The following is a 26567-nucleotide window of genomic DNA, read 5'->3' as shown; positions in this document are numbered from 1 at the left end:
GATAATACCTGCCCTACTTACCACACAATGTAACTGTGATCAGAGAGAAAATGTAAATAAACTTCAGTGAATAAAATAATATGCCATATAAATGTCATATATAACAAAATTTGGGTCCCGTAAGGTGTGTGTATGTGGGGGGGGCGGTATAGGGGTTTGTGGGTGTGTGTTCTGTTGCTTATTTATGAATCCAGGCTGCTACTTTTTACCTAAAAGTAGCTGCCTATTTCATTAATGCAAATTCAGAAAAGGAAGGGTCACTAAATATATTAGAAGACTGACCAGTAAATAATAAAGCATTATACTGACGAGGTAGAAGCTCCTATAGTTGATTGATGTTAGTAGTTTTTGAGCTGAACTACTTTGGTTTTTATTGTGCGTTTTTTTTGTTTACCAAGAACCATCAACATTAGGTTAGCCAATCACTAGCGCTAACTGATTACCTGATTAGACTAAAAGCAACTTTCAGGTGATTCCAGGACCAAGAACCAGGCTTTCAAATTATTCCAAGACCAATGAATAAATCCAGGGTTTATTCATCGTACCTTAAGGATTGTAGACACCTACATTATTTAGCTGCTTTCCATTTTTATTTATTTTATGTAAAGTCAGTTTAAAACGAAACAGTTGAAAGAAACATGATGATTAAGACAAACCACAAAAGTATCAGGTACAATATCTAACAGTTATCACTTTGAACACTGAAGAGGCAAAATAACCACTTATACACATTCCTCAGCATCTCCAAAAAGATAGATCTTTGTACAAAAAAATACTATAATAACACAAGTCTAATTCAATGTAAACCTAACATCAAGCAGCAAGTTGACAATGTTTTGCAGCACATCACACAGTATTCACTGTAAGTAGCCACAGCAGCAGTATTTGGTGAATGAGCTGCATAGAATTAAGCTTTTGGATATATGTTAAACATTCACCATAAAATAAAAGTCAGCAAGTGCTTGTTAACAGATTTTTTTTAAAAAACTCTCTACTAATAGTTTTAAAAGAGCATTAAACTCTTTATGCTTTCCAGGTTCAAAACCATAATTTATCTAATTACTGAAAGCAGTGAAAACCCAGTGTTTAGGCTAGACTTCATAGCAAAAACCTATTCCAATAACTGCTTCGTACAGTATGTATTATGATTGCTGTTCACTTTATTAAGAGGCAACTTCAAATAAGGAAGTATTTGAAGTCTGGCAAATAAAAATCTAAAGTTACATTCACTAAATGGGGTATGACACTAAGGCATATTTTTTTTAAAGATAAATGCCACTTTTTAAAGATTACACCATTGATTTAAATGATTTGTGTTTAAGATTTTTCTTTTGTTAAAAATAAAAAGATGAACTATGTTTCACATTTTACAAAATGTATGTTGGTAAAAATGTCAAAATATTCTAAAAGCGTAACATGTTCTTCAGAACTCACTCTTCATGAAGTTTTCTACACTTTTACTAAAACAGAACCTTGACATGCTTTTGTGAACTTACATAGCAGTCCATTATAGTTAGGTGTCGTAGGACACTGGCCAAAAGTCTCTGAACTGGTTCTCTCTGATATTCCTATAATGCATTTATATCTTCACTATCAAAGATTTCAAATTCTATGAATACTAATGTTAGCTTACTATAAAGATCAAGAGCATCATTGAACAGTGTTATTCAAAGGATTAGTGTTATTGGCATCTAGTTCACAGCATTGCAACTGATTTGGCTAATCTTCTTTCAAATGACTACCTAATCTACAAAGCTACACATATCCTCTTAGGTAGAAGAAAGAGGAATATTTGGGAACAGAGTCAGGGAAAGACAAACAAAGCTTGAGTTCTGAACTACAGAATTACTTTCCAAAGTACTATATACTTGATTAATATAAGTATTCAGTTCTAGAATCAGCATCAGCTTTCTCATAAAATTGAAGTTTGGTTCAAGGTCACCATCATGCTAAGCATACAAGAATCCAACTAATTAAGTAAAGTTATATTCCAATTTACATATTTTACAGCAATAAAACTTCTGAAACTTGTAAATGATCATGGGCTATTCCTATTCCTCTTCTTAAAAGTAGAAAAGTACAGTAAAGAGGATGCATTATTCAAATAAAAAAGAATTAGAAAGTAGAAGTTAATACTCCACTAAGCATATAGGATTTGTCATCCATTTTTCTTTCTATTCTAAGAATATGGCTAGAAATATATGTTCTGAATGCTAAAACTGTAATATGACATAACATGAAAGTGATACTTCTTTTAAAAATGGATAGTCCTAGAGAGAAAAGGTTCACATATCATGAAAAAAACTAGGAAAACTCAATTAAGCTACACTGTGACCTCAGTAACGTGGGAATCTGACATCTTGAATTAACAAACCAATCAATGTCAGTCTATAGCTAGAGGAATTTTATATTACCAACATCATGAGTGATTCCCTTTCCACAAAATTATATTGACAAACTAGATATTAACTGAAGGAAGCCTCCTAACTATAAAGCTGGCCCAAAAGTAGAACAGGTAGCAAGATCAATTCAGATAGTATGACTTAATGAGTGGGGCAAGGGTTGTAATATCAATGTTTTTTTGGTTTCTCACTTTCTAACCCAATATAAAAGAGGTTAAGTAAAAAAATTCCTGAAAATTATAACCTTGCAAAAATGAAGCAAGGTTATAGGATAAGTGTCAGAACATAGCACCCTCCCTTATCATTCTTCTCCTCTTCCCATCCCAAAAAAATACTTGATATGGAAGCAATTACTTTGGAACGATCATGCTTCTATAATTTTCAGTGAAGAGTCAAAAGATATTCATTCTACAATAATACTGTCACAAAAGGAAGGCTACTAGTTTTTTAGTGTTTCTCAGCTAAGTATCATCAGCACAGGCTCCAATGAAGAATCTAGTTATTACAATTTAACTACAAAATTTTCAATTGAATTGTTCTTTTCTCAGAACTAAGGATCTATTCAGGTGATTATTTTAGTTTCCCTTGTGCTTTACACAAGTCACTCCACAAATTTAGGATTAATGATTTATATGTTTACCTGTTCAGAAACAGTGTTTTAACACCAGTAACACAAAAAATAAGAAATCAACCAAGGGATTATCTACAAAAGCAAGCAAAAGCCAGACTGTCCTGAAACATAAACTCTAAGGTTAATCTTTTCCCCCAAAGTGTGGGGCAAAAAATAATAAAAAATAAAAGGATTATGGTCTTTGGATCAATCTCTTTCAGAATTCCTGAATAGCCACAATAAAAAATTTAATCAGCTACACTGATAAAACTTGTGTGCATTAGGAAAAATTCAGGAAGCATTAACTGCACCATTAAATAAGTATACCACCATCATGAAACATGAACTACCCAAATGATTACATAATACTATAAAATATTAAAGTAGGACGTATGAAGTTTTGTAAAAATTTGAGAGGACAAGGAAAAAAAAGATATTTGGTACCAAATATATAATGTAAAAAATACTTAGACATTATATAGTGGGGTGGATATGTTATTAGTACTTGAAATGAGGCAAATAATAATTGAAGAAAATGAACAGTGATGATAATTAACCCATAAACCTTTTTATCTCTGGTAAACACCATGTCTGAAGTTCTTCTGAGACAAACATGGAAATCTAGCAACAATAATTGTACATGTATGCAAGTTTTATCTCTTTCTACCATAATCTAACCCTCTTTTATCTCAAAACAAAAAAGGACCTTTGCAATCATCTCACTAAATATTAAGGACTACTGTCTCATGAATTTATCATGAAGTCCTTCCATATAAAAGAGTAATGAAACCTCTTTCTAAAGTTGGACTCTTAAGAAATATCCTTTAGTTGATCATGGCTTTTTGAACAAATTACATAGAAACGAATATATTTTAAAAATAAAAATCAACAAAGGGTCAAAACAAGTTTTCTAATAAATAATTTTTGTGCTATGAAAAAAATTACTGCTTTTACATTTACCATAGTCAGACCAATAGAAGGAAATAAAACAAAGAACCAGGAATGGTACACATGGCTACTTTTCTAAGATGGAAAAATCTGCAATGGTCTAGTTTGGTTTTTATTCCCTTTATTTCTATATGGCTTTCATGCAAACCTCTTCTAAATGCCTAAAATAGTTATGCACTTAAAATCCAAGAATACAAGTTCTTTAGTCAGAATCTCAGTAAATCCTAAAACCATTGAGTCACACAGAAGCAACCACCTTTCATCATTTCTTAAGGAGAAATGCCTGAGGTGCTGCAATATTAGGTTGATGTTTCTTCTACAGGTGGCCTTCGATGCCAGACAGATTTGGGTCTCATCCTCTGAGGAGTGGGTGGAGACTCCGGCTCTGCTTCAGACTCTGAAGGTTCGTTATCTCCCTGTTGGGATCCTGTGTCTCCTATTAGCTCTCTGAGGAACTTGAATTTGGACAAAAACAGATGCCAAACGACATACCAACCTGCAAAATAAACATTTTTTAAAAAATTATTTCATGAAATACCATTGATTTTGAATAGAATGACTTCTGAATTTTTGATAGAGATGAGACATCCTTTTAACTTCAAATAAGGAAGTTGGTTTCTTTTATCTAAAAAATAATGTAAGATAAAAATAACTACGGGAGCACATATTAGTCCTAAAATTTTTAAAAGCATGGTGCTAGAAAAAAATTCCCAACTTCCCACCCCTCCCTCCAAGATTCAGTGTGAAGATGTGCTTTTTTGAATGTCCTTATACTAAATTTCCAAACTAATTTTGCAATTGAAAAGACTCAAACGAATGTAATTCAACACAATACAAATCATTTTATATCCTCACCTCACCCCCAGTTAAATTTAGAAATATTTAGGAGTTTCCATAGTGAGAAAATATAGACAGGTCATATTAACAAATCTAGGATACCTGAATGTTTAGTAATTTCACATAAAAATTATTTCAAAATTCTAGCAGAATTGCTATGAAAATACTGCATAAACACCAAAGTTTTGCTGAAGGTACCTGTTATATAGCTTAGGACAACATTATAATACTGTACTACTATCACGAGGAGGATTTTTACTCTCTATTTTTGTGTAATCTACTTTCATAGTGTTAACAATTTTATCAAAAATTCTTCTAAATTTGAGAGCCAATTAAAGTTTTTGAAAATCAGACAATATAGCATATGCCTAAAATATCTTCTTAACTCCTCTTGGTTGCCCTGAAACTCTAAGAGCACAAGTAAACAAAAGCTTCCAGAGTTTTTTCTTGCTGTCATTTCTTTGATCTTGTTTACTTCCAACTATACAATTTCACACAAAAGTCTTGGACTATTGCAGAGTCCAATTATTAGTACTTTTGTTAAGAAATCTGAGTAGCACCCAGATTTTCCCCATGTATTTTTTAAACACACCTGCAAGGACGCTAATATAAATGGCATTTTTTTTATATCTTTGTACCTCTGATATCGGGTATTATGCACCTGTTTCATAATTATCTACCAAAGGATTAACAGTAATATCATGATGCCAAAGTCTTACTATCATCAAGTCTTGTAATTAATATTTACTAAACTACAGTATATGCTAATGATTCTCAGATCTTAATCCAGCCCTAATCACTCTTCTAACCTCCAGTCTTGAACCATCACCTGTCTACTGGACATCTCAAATTCAAACATGGCCAAAACTGGTCTCATTATCTTTCCCTCCAAACCCTCCCTGATTCCAAACTGTCAAGTATACTACCCCTACCAGATGTGCAACCTAGATAGCAACTCCTCACTCTTCCTTACCTTCACCCTCATATCCAGTGTATTGCCAACTCCTGTTGATTTTACCTCTGTAATATTCCTCAAATTTACCCCTTTGTCTTATTTGACAGTGCCACCATTCTGGATGCAGAGATCCTCATCTCATATCTGGACTACTATTCCATTATAAACTAAATAATTATTAAAACAGCTGGAAGAAGTCTCACAACCAAGCTGACTGGGTATATTACAAAATTATGTTATCTAGTCTCAAATGGGCCCTTAAACCACCAAGGTAGATCTTTTATTCCTCTCTAACCAATTCCTCTATGGTACTCTTCACAGAAGCAATTTCCAACCTTCTTTTCCTTTCTCAAGCATTCCCCACACCTCCCCCTCTGCTCCTTGCTCCCCAACAATCTGGAGGTCTTCACTCTTTACTTAGAAAACTGAAGCCGAAGTGAGATCCTTTTCCTATTCTCTTCAACTCAAAACCCCTTAACATCTACTTTCCCCAGTCTCTGGCAAAAAGGTGACCCTTCTCCTTGCTATGTCTAATTCTCTCCTGTCCTTAAAAATCTTTACTAGACTATATCATACATGCCTCTCAAGCTATGCTTCAGTCTTGAACTTCAGTCATCAGCTTGAACTTCAGTCATCAATTACCTACTGGATATTTCAAAATGAATGTCCTGGAGACATCGCAAATTTCCAAAACTGAACTCATTAACTTTTCCCCTAAACCTTCCCCTCTTCTAAACTTCCCTATTTCTGTCAAAGGCAAGTCACAGCCCATCTTTCAAGTCTTCCAGTATTACCAACTCATTACTCTCCCTCATTTCCATGTCCAAACAGTGGTGGAATTCTGTTATTCCTATCTACCTCCATATTCCTCTTCCAAATTTTCATCCCAGGTTTGTAACCTCAGCATTATTCAGTACTTCAAAGTATGAAGCCTTTCCTGATTACTCATGCCACAGGACTATCCTTTACTACCTAGTATTTAACTATTTGGCATATATGTGGATTTACTAATTTCATATTTATGCCATATATATTTTTATATGTTCTTGTTATTTCCCTCAGAATGCAAACTTACAACTCAAGGGAGAGATTGTTCCATTCTTTGTAGTTGCACCCACAGTGCCTAGGGCAGTGCTTGGTTCAAAGCAGGCATTTGATAAATCCTGGTTAACTGACTGACTTTGGACAATTACTTCTGTTGGTGTCTGTTTTCATAAAATTCATAAAATTTGGACAGATACTAACATTCCTTTCAGTTCTTACCAATATTCAAAATAGCTGCCACTAAATAATGATAATATTTTCTAACTCTACATAATAGATTCATATGTAAATTTCTATCTTCATAATAGATTTAGTCTATAAAACATGAGAATGAGAAATAAAAAGTCTTAACTTTGGACCACGAAGCTAATTACAATATACGGATCTTGTAACTTCAATGACACATTTTAATTCCTTTTTTTTAATGGAAACAAAGTTTCTTACTTTGATGATACAAATGAATCTTAATGAGGTATGGTGGGTAGTTTCCTTCTGTTACTTGGACCTGTAATACCCTTCATTCAACTTATTAAGAATTCCTGTGGGCAAAAATTTTATCATTTTGCGATAAATCTAGTGATAAACTAGCATCTTTGACTTAGCTAGATGGGCTCTCAGAAGACAGACCCATAGTGAAAGCTTTTCCAGACTACTAGACTAGTGGAAAATGCTTACAGTGTGATGAAGCAACGGATTTGAGATTAAGTGAAGATACTGATTGTATAAGGCAAATAGCTATCAATAATCTCTATTATTGATTAAGGATAACTTAAGATACAGATTTTAAAATTCTGATTGCAACATTCATTTTAAACTAGTTAACAGTCTGAACAAATCTGAGTTAAAAACTAATACTATTAATCAGTCAACAATTACTCACTAAGCATCTTCAATGAGTCACCCATTGTACACTTTAGGTAGATGTACTAAGAGTGAAACAATATCTAACCGCAAAGAGTTTACATTCTAATGGGGAAGACAAGTACAAATACAAGTATGTTCAGTGTAAATATAAAGTGAACATATATATATATATATATATATATATATATATATATATATATATATATATATATATATATATAGTGCCAGGCAGTTTTGAATACAAGTATGTTCAGTGTAAATATAAAGTGAACATATATATATATATATAGTGCCAGGCAATTTTGAAGGAGGGGCACTAGCAGTTGGAAGGGATAAGGAAAAGATTCATGCAAAGGATGTAAAAGGAGTGGATAACTTTGGAGTATTGAACACCATAAAGAAACAGCCAGTTGACAGGGGGAGGCTGAAGATCTCGGAGCAGGGAAGATGATTGTGGATGCAATCTGGTAGAGAAGATGGAAGGGGACAGGATCAAGTGCAGATGTAGGGGTGATGACCTTAGCAAGAAAGACCACTTCTTTGCCAGATACTAGGGAAAAGACTGCATTAAGAGGTGTTGAGATGAAAAGAATGGAAGGAGAGCTCATTTCCAATGGCCTCAATTTTTCAGTAAAGTAAAAGACAGTTATAGTTAGTTGGCTTTATTTTCATGTGGGTTAGGTTTGAATAAATCAGAACAAGACTTCAGTAGAATCAGATAAACCTGAGTCTTTAAATTATTGAAACAAAAGGAATCATTTACTTTTAAATAAGACTCAAGCCATTTGAAAGCTGCTCACTGAAAAGTCTACAATTTGACCTATTTTTAAAATATTTTATTCATTTTAATCAGATTCTCCTTTTTACCCTCCCACTCTAACTTCTCCTCCTCCTCTAAAGTTGAGAACACAAGAAAAACAAAACATTACAAACACATATAGTAAATCAAAACAATTTCCACATTGGTCATGTCCAAAAAAAAATTTCAGCATTCTACATGATTCACCTATCAGGAGGTGGGTAGCATGTTTCATCATTAGTCCTCTGGAATCTTGATTGGTCATTATATCCCGATAATAATTCATCACATTTCTATACCATAACTTGTTCATTTATTCCTCAATTCATGGACTACTGCTGATATTTTCATTTTTTGCAATTTCAAAAAGAGCTTCAATTATTTTTGTACTTCCTACCTTTGGACCTGATAATAGGGCTGGACTCTGCTACACTTCTGGAAGGAAGGGCTGGGCTTTTCCTGTTACTGTCTTCTTGGGATATTAAATGTTGTGTTATTTCAGGATTGCTGGGAACTTGCAAGCTTTCAGTGCTCCCACAGTGGTCTGATCCAGGGCAAAGTTTGGATCTGGGAAAAAGAAGCAGCAGCTGAACACTGCCCTATCAGCCAGATGAGAACCTCTGTTGGTTCACTTGTGGCAGAACTGTAGACTCCCCTTTGACCTGGGATTCCTGCCTTGGTTATTCCTCTGTAGGTGGGTTAGATGCTGGAAGTGAAACCCTGCTCTAAGCTTAGGGTCTAAGCTACACCACTACTGCTGCCATCTTTTGAACTTCCTCTTCAATGGGTACACTGGCCCAGGATTCCCCTATCTCATAGGTCCCCTTCTCACTCCCATCTGGATCTGTGACCTGGGAATTGGGTAGCAGGCAACAAAGCTGTTGGATATCTGTCATTTTAGGAAATGCTTCATTAATTCCTATGCTTTTTAGTGTTTTTCATAGGAACTGGTATTTTGTTAAAAAGTTTTTTCTGTATCTATTAAGAAAATAATGTGATTTTTGTCATTTTTCTATTTGGATATGGTCGATTATGCTTATAATTTTTTCGAATACTGAAGAAGGGCCTACATTCCCAGTATAAACCACACTTAGTCATAGTATATGATCTTTGTGATATGCCGTAAACTCTTTGGTAGTATTTTAAATTTTGTGCACCAATATTCATTAGGGAAACTGAACTATAATTTTCTTTCTCTGTTTTTGGTCTCCCTAGTTTGGGTGTCATAATCATATTTGTGTCATAAAAGGAATTTGGTAGGATTCCTTTCTTTACCTATTTTTTCAAATAGTTTATATAGCATTAGGATAACTTGTTCCTTAAATATTTGGGGAAATTCACTTGTAAATCTATCTGGTCCTAGGGATTATTTTTAGTCTTATTCAATTTTTTTCTAAGATACAATTATTTAAATAAGCTATTTCCTCTATTAATCCAGGCAATTTATATTTTTGTAAATACTCACCCATTTTACTGTGACTCCGTTTTACTGGAATACAACTGGGCAAAATAGCTCCTAATAACTGATTTAATTTCATCTTTATTGGTGGTGCATTCATTTTTTACCTATCTTATACTAATAATTATTTTTGGAACATTGTCTCATTGTTGTCCTCTTTAATGAAATTCTTGACTGTTTTTATTATTTATTCTTTGACTTATTCATTCCTAGGATTACATTCGTTTCTAAATAGCTGTTAGTGTATGCTTCTGTAGCTCTTTATTAAATTAGCACAAGCAGCAGAGAATAAATCCATACTCTGTTGCATCTCAGTCTCTGAGGTTGCACAGGTAGACAATCATTTGTGAACAAAAAATAACACACCAATTCTCCCTTAACTTTAGTCTTGGTCTGTAGTCTTTCAAGTGAGGTAGCTGACTTTGATGCCATTTTTGTTCTTGTTGAAGGCTTCTGACAACATCATTGAAAACGTCATTCTCAAAGCATGTTCGTGAGCAAGCACACAGCTCTACTTCACTCCACTGGTGACTGAGAAAGCAGAGAGCATTATCTGTTATCCAGAACCTGCGCAAGCATGCCATCATCAAATTGGCATACCATACTGATGAATTTCCTGCAAGCAACCAAATTTTGCCATGACCTCACAAGCCCTCATGACTGACAGTATCAAAGACCTTAATCACATCAACAAATGTTAAGTAAAGAAATGGTTCAGGCATTTCTCCTGGAGTTGTTAAGCATCAAACACCATATCAACCATTCCTTAGCTCTTTACAAAGCCACACCAGCTTTTGGGTAGATAGCTATCTTCCAGGTGAAGGATTAGCTAATTAAGGAGGACCCTGGCAAGAATCTTGCCAGCAATAACTAAGAGAGACAACCCTTTGCCACCTGCAAACCCCATAGTTATCACAAGACAACCTATTTCCTTTTCGGAGCTGGACAATGGAGATATCCTTGAATTCCTGGGGGATAATCTCTTGCCATATAACCCAGAAGATCTCAGTCAGCTTTTGTACGAGCAGTGAACCCCCTGCCTTGTAAATCTCAGCCAGAATAAAATCAATACCAGGAGCCTTGCCACATAAGAGAGACCTAAGGGCATTCAAAATCTCTTCAGTTGGAAGTTCAGCTAGAGAGGGATTAGCTTCAACCTGAGGTAAACAATCAATGGCTTCAGCATTAGTTGATGTCTGTGGAGAACATTCATGTCCTTATCACTAATTAATGTGGCTCTATCAACGCTGAATAGTTGAGATGTACTATAGGTCTTTGTGTTCATAAATAACCTTCAGGGTGTCATAAAAGTGCTTTGGATTGTTACTATCAGCATAAAACAATTTCATCTGCTTTTCTACTGAGTGAAGAAGCCTGCACCTCTCTCTAAGCTTCACTTGCACTTTACTTTTGATGGAGTTAAATGCTGCTTTCTCAGGGACAGATGAACTATCCTGGTGGTAAACCCTGTGGAGTTCTTGTTTTTCATTTAGCAACTTTTAAATTTCCCCATCATTTTCTGTCCTGGCCTAATTGCTGTGGGCTGCCCGGGTCATCTTACCTATCTCCAGGTCTTCAGTGGCCAGCCGGATAAACGAATCGAGAGAGAAGAGACTTCCAGGGTCGAACAGGGGTTGTAGGCTTTATTCAGGATCTTAGTTACACGTCAGCATGCAGGGCGAGTTCTTCCCGAGGAGAAAGGAACCACACCCCCAGGTTTTCCTGTCCCCATTTAAGCTCTCCCCACTGCATAGTTCGCTCATGGATACCGTGCATGCTCTCAGCCCCTTAGCTAATTAACAAAAATGTGTGCTCAGACCACGGACCAATCTCAAGGGTGGGATGCTCTCCCCAGCAAGTTTCCACTGAGAAGAGGTGGAAAAACAAGAAAGCTCGAATCTCACACCTCAATTCCCAGCTGTTCCCTGGGGGGCCTCATGAGAGCTCGCAATCAAGAAACCCTCACTTTTACCTGCCTGAGACCATTCATGTGAGAACTGAGCTTCCCCCCCAACAATTTTCAACAAATCAATGCTGATATTTTATGAGTGTTCTGACCCAGTTGAGTAAATGCAGTGCTGTACACCAAATCCCTGAAAGCTGCCCACTCCTTTGGTGCTCCACTGTTCCTCCTCAACAAACACTCTTATCTATTGACATTAAGTCTTCTGGTAATCATCTAGACATGAGAATGTTTAGCTTGAAGAGAATTAAGCTTATGTTCAGTGTAGCTCTCTGCAGCACACATTACCTTCACCTTCATCATTCTCATATTCTGTCTGTCTCTTATCCTTACAATGATATGTCTATTAAATGGCTATCTTTGGTACTAGGGTGCATCCATAAAGTTTTATTGTACTTAGGTAAATGTTGGTGATAAGATCCTAAGAAACACAAGGTTTCAGTAGTGACTGTTGCTGTTTTTAACTCCATTTCTCCCAAGAAACTCCCTGCTATGTCTGACAATCTGTTCTTATTCTGAGTTAAAATAACCCAGAATTACAAGCCTGTCTTCTTTTGGCACAATGATGATGAGGATCTTCAGGTCTTCATAAAATTTTTCTTTGACTTCATCAAGGTTGCCATGGTGGAAGTAAATGCACTGATGATGGTGGCACAGTGTTTTCCTGCGAGTGGCAATCACATTGTCATGAGCCTGCTCTTCATTCCTTTTCATAGGCACACAACCTTGTAGACTAAATGAGTTTTGATTTTGAGAACTATGCCATCTTCACAGCACTCTCCATCACTGTGGGCATCTCCAACTTTGATAAGCCGGCCTTCATTTGCTAGATTTTTTCACCCAGGGCTACTATTTGGTTGCAATACCTATTGAGTTCTCCTGCAACAAGTGGTGTTTATCTTTCACTCATTACCTGTTAACATGAATGACATTTTAGGAAAAATGCTGTTGTTTTTCAAAAAAAATAATTAGTGACAAAAATTACAGTTTTATATGTTTTGCAAATCTCTTTAAAGTCTAGCTTAACAGAAGGCAACTGGATTCTCACATCTGTTTCTACATTCAATCCATTTCAATATGTCGTTTTGGCTGAAGCATATGAAATAAATCTAGCCTCACACAAATATGTAGTTGAAGAAGGGATATTTTAATAGGTAAATAATATATTAGTATTTTTATAAAAATAATTTTGACCCCACAAACCTCAATTTGATAGAGAAAATAAAAAGCTAAATACAGATTAAAATACATTAAGACAACTTACTTTATGGTGTGTAAAGTTCTGCATGCACTGAATTTACATAGAAATTGATCTATTGAACCATATTAGATGCACAGGAAAGATAAAAATTAAATAAATTCACCTGCCTGCATGCAAAATTCCTAATCTTCATAAACTGTGCTTATCAAATCAATATAGTCACCTGATTCTGCATTATCTTATACTAGTTAATAATGCAAGCTGATTCAAGAAATGAAAAAAAGATTTGTCTTCGAGCCCCTCTCCTATCCCCTCATAAAAGGAAACCAAAACCAAATCTAACTATCTTCTGGGGGTCTAGAAGAGAGAATGATATTAATTGATGGGCACTAATAATATACAACCTTCCTTTTGTAAACCTTTCATACGATCTTAAATATCATAATCAGCTATCTTAATCCATTCAATTCAAATATTTTTAAGCACTGTAGATGACTTTAAAGTCTTCAGCAGCACTAATGATAAACTTTATTCAGCACTAAAAGGTAAGAAAAAGCTATTAAAGATAATTTCCTGGAGCACAACCTATTACACTAACTGGCACTTGAAGAGGTAAAACAGCAAGGTTGCTAAGTTTTCCTCAGCTTTCTCACTAAGTCAACAGGCATTTGTCAAGAGCCTAATAAATATTAGAAACTTGAGGAGGAATTTGATAATCAAAATGGAAACACTCTTTCCCTCAGGGGTATCTCCATGCTTACTTTGTACAGATTGCGAATGGGATATGCTTATTTGGAGGAGAAGGGTGAGAATGGCTCATATTGCCCACCTGACTAAAAGCCAGTTTAATAATTTATAAGCTCAATTCTTCTTCCATTAGGAGAACCTATTTAGAAAACAAATTGAGATCAAAAGGTTTCCTGATGAGAATCAGCAAGGAATTCCCATGGGGGCTAATTTGGGCCCAGTTAGACAGAGATGACCATATTATCTTCGCAGGCTATCCCTTTTCTGAATATCAATCCACCCTTTCAATTATTCTTATTACATCATCATTTTCATCACTGAATGCTCTAAAGAGAGTACCATTCACTAATCTTTCACATCCAGTGTTAGTCCTTGATTGTTTCAAATGAGTCTCCAGGCACGAGTTCTTACTCAGGCTTTTAAAAGGTTAGATTTTTTGCGTTCCACAAAAGACCTTTATGCAGGAGAGGTATAGAGAGAAGATGTTCAAATGAAAACAGAAAAGCTATTTAGTATATAATTTAAGTAGTGATGTTTCAAAAAAGGAAGGCCTGCCTACTTGAGGAACAGAGTAAATATTTGTTTGCTAATAAATAAATAAAACAATAAATGTTTGTTAATAAAGTACCTTGACAGACAAATAGATGCATATGTATATGTACATATTCTAAATCGCAACAGAAAGGCGTGTCATGAACTCTAGAAAAACAGTAGCAATTAAAACTATTTCTCTTAAGTAATTTCCATAATCATTTTCACATGTGACTGTGGAAGGTCTATTATTCTCCTACCGGCATATTTAGCCACATGCATGTTCTCAGGTAGCATAATCTTTAAATGCAAAATACTTAGAGGAAAGCAGATAGATGTGGCAGTGGATAGATAAGAGTTCCTGGCCTGGCGTCAGGAAGACCCATCTTCCTGAGTTCAAATCTGGCCTCAAACACTTAAATCTGTATGATCCTGGGCAAATCACTTAACTTTGTTTTCTCAGTTTTCTCATCAGTAAAAACAAGCTGGAGAAGGAAATGGCAAACCACTCCAGTATCTTTGCTAAGAAAATCGCAAATGGGGTCATAAAGAGTAAGACATGACTGAACAAACTTAGAGGAAAGCAAGTAACGCCCCCCCCAAAAAAATCAAGATAACTCAGTCATCTTTATTCTAAAAATCTTAATTATCCACAAACTAACCACAACTTGAAGATAAGTACATAATTCAATTTATCAGAAGCTCACTATCTGCCAAGTGTGGAGGGGGAACAATCCCTGCCCTCAGTAGCTTATATGGGTGAGGTGGGGAGGTAGGAGCACAATATCTATTCAGAAAATGTAATATAAAATATATACAAAGTAATGGGGAGAGGAGGGTAGAACTAGCATCTGAGGAGAATCAGACTGGGTTTTCTGTAGGGGGTGGAAGTTGAGCTGAGTTACAGATTCTGAGGTAGCAGAGTAAATTTGTCAAAAGGCATTCTGACAGGTGATGTGACCTTAAGTGTTACAGCCAGCAGGAGGCCAGTTTGGCTGGAAATTGAGAAGGAGAGTTGTGAAGGAAAGTGATGTTTAGTGAACCTACAATAGTAGACTAGAGCGCAAGCATGAAAGGTTTTAAAAGCCAAATCAAGAAGTCTATATTTTTTCTTAGAAACTGGAGTTTCATAAGCAGGGGAATAGCAAATTTAGCCTGGGCTTTAGGAATATCCACTTGACAACTGTGTGGAGGAGGGCTTTGCGAGGAGACTGAATGTAGGCAGAAAAACCAATTAGGATAGTCCAAGGGAGTGGATGGTTGATTGTTGTCCTTTGTCTTCCAAAAGGAACAAAATGACATCACCATGATAAAGTGAAATTTCAGTGTGTCCAACTGTGACGGATCAGACCAATACGAGCTCAGAATACTCTACCACAGGTTGGGCACAGATAGCTCATGTGAATATTTGGGTTGGATATCCCAAATCTGCGCATCCTGTATTTACTTTGTGCTGTCTCAATTCTGCTTTGCTCAAAGAGCACAGCACCTTTTCTTATGTGGGCATGCCATGATGAGTAGTCCTGTGCCAGTGTCTCCCATGTTGCACAGTCAAATCCAAAGTTCTTGAGTGACCTTGTATCACTTCTGAAAATCATGTGATCGCCTTCCCCATTCAAGGGTGTGGTGATGAAAATATGAACGAGAGCAAAAACCATATGAGTGACATGAACCGAAGTGATATTGAGGAGGACAAAATGACAAGATGATTTCTAGATCTAACCTGGTAATGGAAGGACAGCTGTACTCTAGGAAGAAGGCAGGACTGTAAGGGGTAGAGAATGAATCTGCTTGAGATATGATGAGTATGACTTAGGAAATATGCAGTGAAGATGTCCAAAAAGCAGTTTTTTAATAGAGTTCAGAAAATGAGACTAAATAATAGAAGATCTGGGAATTTTCAGAGGTGATCACTGAATTTATTCCAGGTGATGGGATTACAGAGTTAATCACCTGGGGGCTATGAACTTGTTTACTATTTAGATAAAAGTATTTCAACACAAATTGGTTTCCTCTGTAATCCTACATATTTGATTCATTTAAAATATTAATGTAGAGAAGAGGCCCATACCAGACTGCCAAAAGGTCTATGACACAGAAAGGGTTAAGAACACCTATCTCAGAAAGATAAGAGGGCCCAGGACAAGCCACAGCAAAGTAGATCCTGATTCTTCAAAGGAAACTAAGAAACAGCAGCCAACAGCAGCAGTAGAATTAGAAGAGAGCACTGTGATCATGAAAAAAAATTAGAAAATGAACCTAAGTAAAACTTGTCAGCATCCTCAGTTTAGTAGAGGCATACCTCCCTTTCTTGCACTTTGCAATGTGGCTCACATTGTGTCTCTGTGTTACATTTTGGAAATTCTCTCAAGAGTTCAATTGTTTTCATTATTATATATGTTATGGTCATGTGAGATCAGTGATCTTTGATGTTACCATTGTAATTGCTTGGGGTGCCACAAACAACAGCCATAAGGCACAACAATATTGAAATTAGGTTATTTGATAACTCTACAGTGGCCTCTAAATGTCCAAGCGAAAGGAAGAATGCAGCAAACTTCATTGTTGTCTTATTTTAAGAACTTGCCACAGCTACAGCAACCTTCAGCAACCACCACCCTGAGCAGTCAGCAGCCATCAACAACAAGGCAAAACCCTCTATCAGCTAAAAAGACTACAACTTGCTGAAGGCTCAGATGATGGTTAGCATTTTGGAGGCAATAAAATATTTCTTAATTAAAGTAGGTACATTTTTACATAATATTATTATTATGGATTATTAAGTGGCCTAATTTCAATATTGTTATGTCTCAGGGAATAGGAAAGCCCCAAAAGAGTTAAGAGATAGGAATGGCTGGTAGGTAAAGCGGTCAGAACACACACAACATTTATTAAGTGTACCATCTTATATAGCTGCAGTTTGTGGTGCTCCAAATCAATTAAAATAGTAACATCAAAGTTCACTGATCAGAAATCACCATAACAGATAAAATTAGAATAAAAAAGTTTGAAATACTGCAAGAATTATCAAAATGTGACACAGAGACATGCATGAGCATGTGAAACCAGAAAATGGTGCCAATGGATTTCAGGCAGGGTTGCCACTAAAAAACACAATATCTGTGATGTTCAATAAAGCTAAGTGCAAATAATAAAACTAATATAAAAAGGTTGTGTGGGTAACATTTTTAGTTCCCATTTTAAATTAAGTTTAGCCATGAATATTATTCTACGGAACCCAACTACTATACAAACTTTAAATTTATGCTCCATTGTCTTGCAAATATTCATTTATAAGAGATCAACAGAGATCTATGTTATGTAATCAATTTCCTAATTTTCACTAAGGTTCAGGAACTTTTCTAGGAGACCAAAGTCATTGTTAATATTAGTTTTCAGTGTCAAGGTGTCAAAAGAGCCTGAAGTTGTGCTAATACTTAACCAAGAACAAAATTTAGCCTGGCTTCTGAAGAAAAACATCAGCATTATCAGCAGACCTGAGCTAGATTTTCTGACCTTCATATTCAAAGCACTTTACAACGCACTTTAGCATAACCTACATTTTAAATTATCTTTGCAAAACATTAAGATTTGTTTGGAATTCTATTTTGGGTTCAAACTGAAGTTAGCGGTTTGATTTTTAATGCACAACTCGTGTTACTAATACTTATTACAGGAAAATAAAGGGCATTCACATTACCATCCTGCCAAAAACACTTTATTACCTACCCATAAAAGAAACGGGGAAACAAATCACTTCATCTTCAAATAAGATAAGGGTTAAAAAAACAACAAACAACTAGATAGGACCAACGTGTTCATTTCTTTGGCTTGACTGTCCTAATCTGTCAAAAAGAAAGGTTCTAATTAGAGAATTCAAGAAAGGTAAATAACTTAGAAACGACTTGTGCTTAAAATCTTCAAAAGCATCAAACACACCTGCAAATAAGTAATCTAAATTAGAATCTGGCTGAATGAACGCTCCTAGCACCCTGCTAGACCTAAGCTAAGGCCTGGGTCTGCGGCTCTTATGGCTCGTGTGACTGGCTAAGTTCTCCAGGGCCTCAGTTTCTTCATTTCTAAATCAATCACCTGGCACTCTCCTAGTTAGCTAAGTGCCCCTCTTATGTGCCGGACGGTCCGCCTGGGCGCTGGGGCTACCAAGACAACACCCTCGCTGCCCTCTAGGAGCTGGCGTTTTGTAAGGCTACATACTACAAAATAAGTACAAGCAATCTGGGAAGGGGGAGAGGGCGCAGTTAGAGGGAATCGGGAAAGAAGAAGGGTTAGAGCAGATCTGAAAGAAGAGGGGATTCGAGGGGGGCACCGCGGCTTGGGGGAGCAGAGCAGACGTGAATGGACGGAGGGCTCGAACAAGCCGAGGGCATTCCTTACAGACATCGGTGACAGCCGGCGCACAAAATGAGAGCGCCGGCCGGCGGACCCACCCCTGGGGTCCCTTGAAGCTCTGAAGCCAGGGCTGTCCAGGCGGAAGCCCAGTCCGGGGACTGGCCTTGCTATCCCCAAGTTCGCGGCGTCTGAGGCTCCTCCAGCCCCCCGCTCCATTGAGGAGGAAGGATCGCCAGCCCCCCACCGCTCCGGAAGGGCCCCTCCTCAGGGGTCTGCAGCACCTTAGCCTCTGCCTGGACGCTACGCCACGCCGGTCGGATACAACGGCATGCCTCTCCCCCCGCTTTAGACTGGGGGCTCCCCGAAACCAGAGCCAGCGTCTGGCCTCTCGGCGCAGCGCCCCGCACGCGGGGGGCGCTACATGGTTGCCAAGTCAAAACAAACCAGCCCCCAAGTCCCCGAGACGCTCGCGGGGAGGCGTCGGCGTGGACGCGGGGTCCGCGCGGCTGCCAGCCCAGGCCCGCGGCCGTCCCCCGCACTCACCGCAGAGCATGAAGAGCAGCACGCACAGCAGCGTGGCCACGATCACCAGCAGGGTCAGCCCCACGCTCTGCCACATCGCGGAGAGTGAGGGGGCAAGGTGGAGGCCGGGAAACGCGCACAGCCGGAGGCGGGGCGGAGGAGGGGGCGGCAGGGGGACAAACCCGAGCCCCGGGTCTCTTCGCCTTTCTCAGGGACTCCTCCTCCTCGGCTTGGAGCCGCGGGACCGCATGAGGACCAACAGCTCCCTCACCAGCGCCCCCTACGGGGCGGGGCAGCGACTGCGCCGAGGCAGGGCTGGAGGCGGAGGCCGAGAATGACCGAGGCTGGAGGCTGCTGCGGGAGGGGGTCCGCAGCCGAGGAGGGAGGACGGAGGAGCAGGGCAAGAGGGCGAGCCGGAGGGAGCTGTAGCGCCCCCTAGCCCCTCATCGCTTCGGCGAGTCCGGGACCCCGCGCCGCAGGGGGTCACGGCCCTGACGCGTTTCCATGGCCGTGGGGTGAGGCACTGCGGGTGGCGGTCGGCGTGCCCAGGATGGGGGATGGAAAGGGCCCCAAAGCAAAGGAGGCGACAGCGGCCGTTAGCCGCCGCCCCGCAGCTCCTCGGGCAGCTCCTGATCCTCAGGAGGCTGCCGTAGCTTTTCAGCTCCGCTCCCCCTCGCGGCGGCTCGGGACAGCGTCAGAGCGCTTCCCTCGCCCCCTCCACGCCGCATGGGTCGCTGGGAGATGCAGTTCGTTGCTGGTGGAGAAGGGGTGGACGGGACACGGAGGAGACCACAATTCCCATAGGGCACCGCGGGATTTACAGCTTATCTTCCCCCTCCCCAGCCCCACCCCCCCAGTGCGTCTTGGTGTCCGAAGTCTCGTAGACTCCCAGCGTTTTCTGCTGGGTAGAGCTTTGCGTGGTCTGGAGCTCTACTTGTCCGCTCTTCGAGCGTGATTAATACACCCAATACCGAACACACTGTTTCGTCATTGGAAGTAAAACGATTTGCTCCTGTCCCCGGCTACTGCCAGGGGCGGAAGTGAAGTTCTTAGCTGAGGAGAGGATTTGCACCCACGTCTCTGCCAGCTGGGAGCTTTGTTAATAGCAGGGAATGTCCCCTCCCCCCTGGGAGCAGGTGGAATGCAGTTTTTGGGTAGCTGGTGGCTGTGGGTGAATTGAGGACAGGGAGGTATTTGTTGGGTGTCCTAGGTTCACCTCCTGTGAGCTGTCCTACGTCCTGCCGGCCGCTCAGCGCTCTACTGGGACACAGACCAGACTTACCACGACCACCACCAGCTGGGAACAGCTTCTAAGACCGTCTAATCCGCACTGCCCCTCTGGGACAAGGGCTCGTTCAAAGGGCACTTGGACTTTAGTACGTCCCAAGGCAGCCTCTTCCACCTTGGGATAGTTCGGGTGGCTGGAGCTGGTTGGTTGGTTCTTCTACGTCCCAAATCTAAATTGACACCTGCAGCTTTCATCCACTGATAGTTTTGCCTTCTAGGATCAAGCAGAATAAATTTCTTTTATGTGACAACTTTTTAAATATTTGAAGAGGGCTCCTTCTCTCCACTACTCCCACTTCTTACAAGTACATGAAAGAAGTGCTATGTGGTGTCCGGCAAAGCATCAGTAAAAGCCTTTTTGGTATTTGACCTTTCTCTTAGGATGGTGATGAAAGACAGAGATGATGGAGAGTGAATTTCAAGCATAGGAAAGCAAAACTGAGATGGAAAAAACTAGGGTGCATGTAGTGGGCTTCAGATAGTCCAATTTCTCTTTAAAGAAGGGAAAGAGAAAGGAGGGGAGAAAGGCTGAACAAGGAGAGTGGCATTTTGGGAATAATCTTATTTCTTTAACCCTATGCTCCCACCAGTCAAGCTGATTTCCTGGCTATTCTCTCTGGATTTCTTGCTTCATTAATGCTCACACTGTTGATCCTGCCTAGAAAAGAATGAAAACAAAAAGGGAGAAGAAAGCATCGAGTTTTTGTGAAACTGCTTTGGCAGGAAGCAGCTATACTGATAATTAAAATCCAGGACTTTTACAACCTCAAGTTATTCGAAAACCTTTTCACATCATTCATTCTTGTCTTATGTCTTATCTTTCCAACTGAATTGTAACCTCATTGAGGACAGGTATTATTTGTTTTCAGCAGGAACTATCATGGTTCAATGTACATCATAGGCTTTGAAATAAACCTGTTAAATAACTGACTCACTGAATGAAAATGAAGCCTGTTGTCAGGACTTTAAGGAAAATGCTGACACGTGTAGTGTACTTAAATAACATGTATTGTATGTGAACAGTACCTGGAATTATCTGGGGTTTCACTTTGTTTTTGAGAAACTACAGTTTGGTAAGATAAAGTGTTCATCTAAGAGTCAGGAAGATCTAAGTTCATATATCACCAATTAATACTCAAAATATTGTCTATCTAATCCTAGGCAAGTCATGTATCCTTTCTAAACTTTGACTTAATCTGTATCTAGAAGGTTGATCAGGGTAGGTAAGCCTTGTTTAGGACTTTGATTTCATCTCCCATTGGAGATTTAACACTAATCAGCCCCCTCTCCCTATTCCACTCCACCCTACCCACTTCTGGAAATTATCTCCTTCCTTTGCTTCCATTATGTTATGCTGCCCTAGTTTTCATTCCCTCCCAAATGGTCTCCTGAGCTCTCTACTTATGGTTTTCCACAAGTAGAGTTTCCTTAGCTTGCAACTTTTTTCTTTCTATTCTCTCTCCCTTGAAGAGTCATTAGCATGACAACTCTGTGCTGATGATGACTAAATCTGTAGTTAAAATCCAGGCCTTCCAACTGTGATCCAGTCCTATATTTCCAACTGGCTAGTGGTAATTTCTATTTAGATCCTCCATTCACTCAAACACAACTCATCCAAAGCAAAATTTCATCTATCCTACTCTCCTCCTCCCATGTTGTCACCATTCTTCCCATAACCTAAACTTTTAAAAGTAAAGCCATGTTTGTTTTTTATTCTCTAAATAAGAAGTGTGTGTATACCCAATGGCACTTCCTCAGAGGACTAAGGCCATCCCTACAACCCATCTGTGCTTTCTCATCCTTTCTAATTCTTGCCTACATTTTCTTCAGTTTTAGGGCATAGCATTAGAAATGGAAAGAAGGATCTGTGTCAAGAAATGTTACAAGCAAGAGGTCTACAGAATATGGTAATTGGATTAAGGACAAAAAAGAGGGGAAAATCAAGGGTGCTTTTCCTTTTAGCTTTTACCTAAGAAATTTGTTTCCCCAAGTCTTCATTCACCAACTCCATTCTTTTCTATAGATCCTGGAATAATAGCTTTAGATCTGACTATTAAACCCATGTGCCTGATATCCAGGAAGAATTTTGAGCAGCTTGGTAAATGACAGTCTTAATTTAGAATTTTAAAATGGAGAGACACTATGGAAGGCTTACCTTCCAATTAAGAAGATAGCTTCATATCCTACTTTTAATATATACTAGTTCTATGACCACAGCCAAGCAACTAGCCTAAGGCAACTCTGAAATTAAGTTATAGCATAATTGCTGATCTGGGAGCAGTTTCAATACCTGACATCTCTGAAATCACAGATCATAACGTCCATGCCACCCACCAAAAACAACTTAGAATATTTCTGTTACTCTATGATAGTTATTCCCTGCTACCTTGAAGATTTGAATTTCAAGGGGGGGCGGAGCCAAGATGGCGGAGTAGAAAGACACACATACACATAGCTCCGAACCCACAACCTACAGAACGGCTAGAGGGGGCCAACTCATGGTGAATTCTGCACCCAGAGGCCACGGAATATTGGAGTGAGGGAGATTTCTGTTCCGGAGAGACCTGCAAACCTCTCGCGGGGGGTCCTTCGCGCTGCAGACTGGGCGCCGGGACTGGGAGCTGAGTGCAGCCCTGCAGCGGCCGCGACACCGTGAGGAAAAGATCCGAGCGGGCTACGGGGACGGGATCTCCAGCGGCCACGCGGGTCCCTCCACCCACAGAGGGACCTGCAAACCTCTCGCAAAAGGTCCATCGCGCTGCAGACACGGAGCCCAGTCCAGACCTGCAGCGGCCGCGGCTCCGAGAGGTACAGATCCGAGCAGGCTTCAGGGACGGGATCTCCAGCAGCAGCACAAGCCCCTCCACCCACAGGTGACAGGGGTCGGTGAGAGAGTCTCTTTGGCGGGTTGAGAGGGGAGTGGGGTGCCCCCATGGCTCGGGCCCCCCCGGTAGATAGAAGCTGAGAGGTGGCGGCAGACAAGGGCTCCCCAAGCGGGCAGGAGCCTGGATCCATTGTGGAAGGTCTGTACATAAACCCCCTGAGGGAACTGAGCCTGAGAGGCGGCCCTGCCCTGACCTGACCACCTGAACTTAATTCTCACACTGAATAGCAGCCCTGCCCCCGCCAAAAGCCCTAAGGCAGGAAGCAGCATTTGAATCTCAGTCCCCAAACGCTGGCTGGGAGGACCAGGAGGCGAGGTGGGTGTGAGGAGAATATTCAGAGGTCAGTCACTGGCTGGGGAGAATGCCCAGAAAAGGGAAAAGAAATAAAACTATTGAAGGCTACTTTCTTGGAGAGCAGACATTTCCTCCCTTCCTTTCTGATGAGGAAGAACAATGCTTACCATCAGGCAAAGACACAGAAATCAAGGATTCTGTGTCCCAGCCCACCCAATGGGCTCAGGCCATGGAAGAGCTCAAAAAGAATTTTGAAAATCAAGTTAGAGAGGTGGAGGAAAAACTGGGAAGAGAAATGAGAGGGATGAAAGAGAAGCATGAAAAGCAGATCAGCTCCCTGCTAAAGGAGAACCAAAAAAATGTTGAAGAAATTAACACCTTGAAAACTAGCCTAACTTAATTGGCAAAAGAGGTTCAAAAAGCCAATGAGGAAAAGAATGCTTTCAAAAGCAGAATTAGCCAAATGGAAAAGGAGATTCAAAAGCTCACTGAAGAAAATAGTTCTTTCAAAACTAGAATGGCACAGATGGACGCTAAGGACTTTATGAGAAAGACAGATATCACAGAACATAGCGAGAAGATTGGAAAAATGGAAGATAATGTGAAATATCTTATTGGAAAAACAACTGACCTGGAAAATAGATTCAGGAGAGACAATGTAAAAATTCTGGGACTACCTGAAAACCATGATCAAAACAAGAGCTTAGACATCATCTTCCATGAAATTATCAAGGAAAACTGCCCTAAGATTCTAGAACCAGAAGGCAAAATAAATATTCAAGGAATCCACAGAACACCACATGAAAGAGATCCAAAAAGAGAAACTCCTAGGAACATTGTGGCCAAATTCCAGAATTCTCAGGTGAAAGAGAAAATATTGCAAGCAGCTAGAAAGAAACAATTCAAGTATTGTGGAAATACAATCAGGATAACACAAGATCTAGCACCCTCTACATTAAGGGATCGAAGGGAATGGAATAGGATATTCCAGAAGTCAAAGGAACTAGGACTAAAACCAAGAATCACCTACCCAGCAAAACTGAGTATAATACTTCAGGAGGAAAAATGGTCTTTCAATGAAATAGAGGATTTTCAAATTTTCTTGATGAAAAGACCAGAGCTGAAAAGAAAACTTGACTTTCAAATACAAGAATGAAGAGAACCATGAAAAGGTGAACAGCAAAGAGAAGTCATAAGGGACTTACTAAAGTTGAACTGTTTACATTCCTACATGGAAAGACAATATTTGTAACTCTTGAAACATTTCAGTATCTGGGTACTGGGTGGGAGTACACACACACACATGCACACACGCACACATACATAGAGACAGAGTACACAGAGTGAATTGAAGAGGATGGGATCATATCTTAAAAAAAAAATGAAATCAAGCAGTGAGAGAGAAATATTGGGAGGAGAAAGGGAGAAATTGAATGGGGCAAATTATCTCTCATAAAAGAGGCAAGCAAAAGACTTATTAGTGGAGGGATAAAGAGGGGAGGCGAGAGAAAAACATGAGGTCTACTCTCATCACATTCCACTAAAGGAAAGAATAAAATGCACACTCATTTTGATAGGAAAACCTATCTCACAATACAGGAGAGTGGGGGACAAGGGCACAAGTAGGGTGGGGGGGAGGATAGAGGGGAAGGCATGGGGAGGAGAATGCAATCCGAGGTCGACACTCATGGGGAGGGAAAGGATCATAAGAGAATAGAAGTAATGGGGGACAGGATAGGATGGAGAGAAATATAGTTAGTCCTATACAACACAACTAGTATGGAAATCATTTGCAAAACTACACAGATTTGGCCTATATTGAATTGCTTGTCTTCCAAAGGGAAGGGGTGGAGAGGGAGGGAGCTAAAGAAGTTGGAACTCAAAGTGTTAGGATCAACTGTAATGTTCTTACCACTAGGAAATAAGAAATACAGGTTAAGGGGTAAAGAAAGCTATCTGGCCCTACAGGACAAAAGAGAAGATGGAGACAAGGGCAGAGAGGGAAGATAGAAGAGAGAGCAGATTGGTCACAGGGGCAATTAGAATGCTTGGGTTTGGGGGGGGAGGGGATAAAAGGGGAGAAAATTTGTAACCCAAAATTTTGTGAAAATAAATGTTAAAAGTTAAATTAAAAAAAAAAATTTGAATTTCAAGTGAAGGTTTACACAAGCCCTCATTTATGGAAATCATTTCCTTCTTAAATGACAAGACTACAATTTGTACTATAATAGATAAATTCATGATATTTCCTAATGAGTTTTTCATAAAAGTTAGTAATATATCCTATATTATGTTGGATCCAAAATTGCCCATTTTACAATAAAAGAAACTGACACAGGGCTCTGAGCCAATGACACTTTATTAAAGGATCCATGGCCTCCTCTAATGAAGTGGACCTCACATCTTTCTTGTGATCTGAGATGTCCCCTTCCTCCAGGGCCTTAGTTTTATACCCAGACAATACAGAAGAAGCAACCTAAATTTGCAGAATCTTGTTGGTTGATAGACCTTGCCCTTGACCCTCCAGGAGGGTCTACACAAAATACAGAATCCCATTAGTTAACTAACAGGTTAATGAGCACCTTGACAAATCTATCTTGACCTTTCAGGAGGTCCTGATGAACACACCTATGGACTAGTAGAAAAGCAGGCCACAAGCCAGCAAGGAGGGCTACTTGTTGAACAAGTACTCATGGTCATCCCCCCATGTTGGGCAATAGAGTGATGACAAGGGATGGAGGGACAACAAAAATAGCTGGGGGACTTTCCTTGTAATTGAGTCACCTCCCCCAGGTTGGACTTGGTCACCATAAGACGGAAAAACAAGGGTGGAGGTCTTCTAGTTAGCTTCCTATGATTAAACAAGTGA

General features: G+C 39.5%; 1 protein-coding gene across 1 annotated transcript; it reads right to left on the bottom strand.

Moving 5' to 3' along the window:
• Window positions 1–568: 568 nt before the first annotated feature.
• On the bottom strand, window positions 569–19675 carry SMIM13 (small integral membrane protein 13; the record flags this gene model as incomplete). The annotated part of the gene is made up of 3 exons (XM_072606589.1): window positions 569–4456; window positions 8857–9026; window positions 19254–19675. Coding segments are annotated over 3 exons (789 nt in total), but the record flags the coding sequence as incomplete, so codon positions are not given.
• Window positions 19676–26567: the final 6892 nt, after the last annotated feature.

The sequence above is a fragment of the Notamacropus eugenii genome, chromosome 4, assembly GCF_028372415.1.
Source record: "Notamacropus eugenii isolate mMacEug1 chromosome 4, mMacEug1.pri_v2, whole genome shotgun sequence".
NCBI classification, from domain to species: domain Eukaryota; kingdom Metazoa; phylum Chordata; class Mammalia; order Diprotodontia; family Macropodidae; genus Notamacropus; species Notamacropus eugenii.
This window is presented reverse-complemented; position numbering and strand designations above follow the sequence as displayed.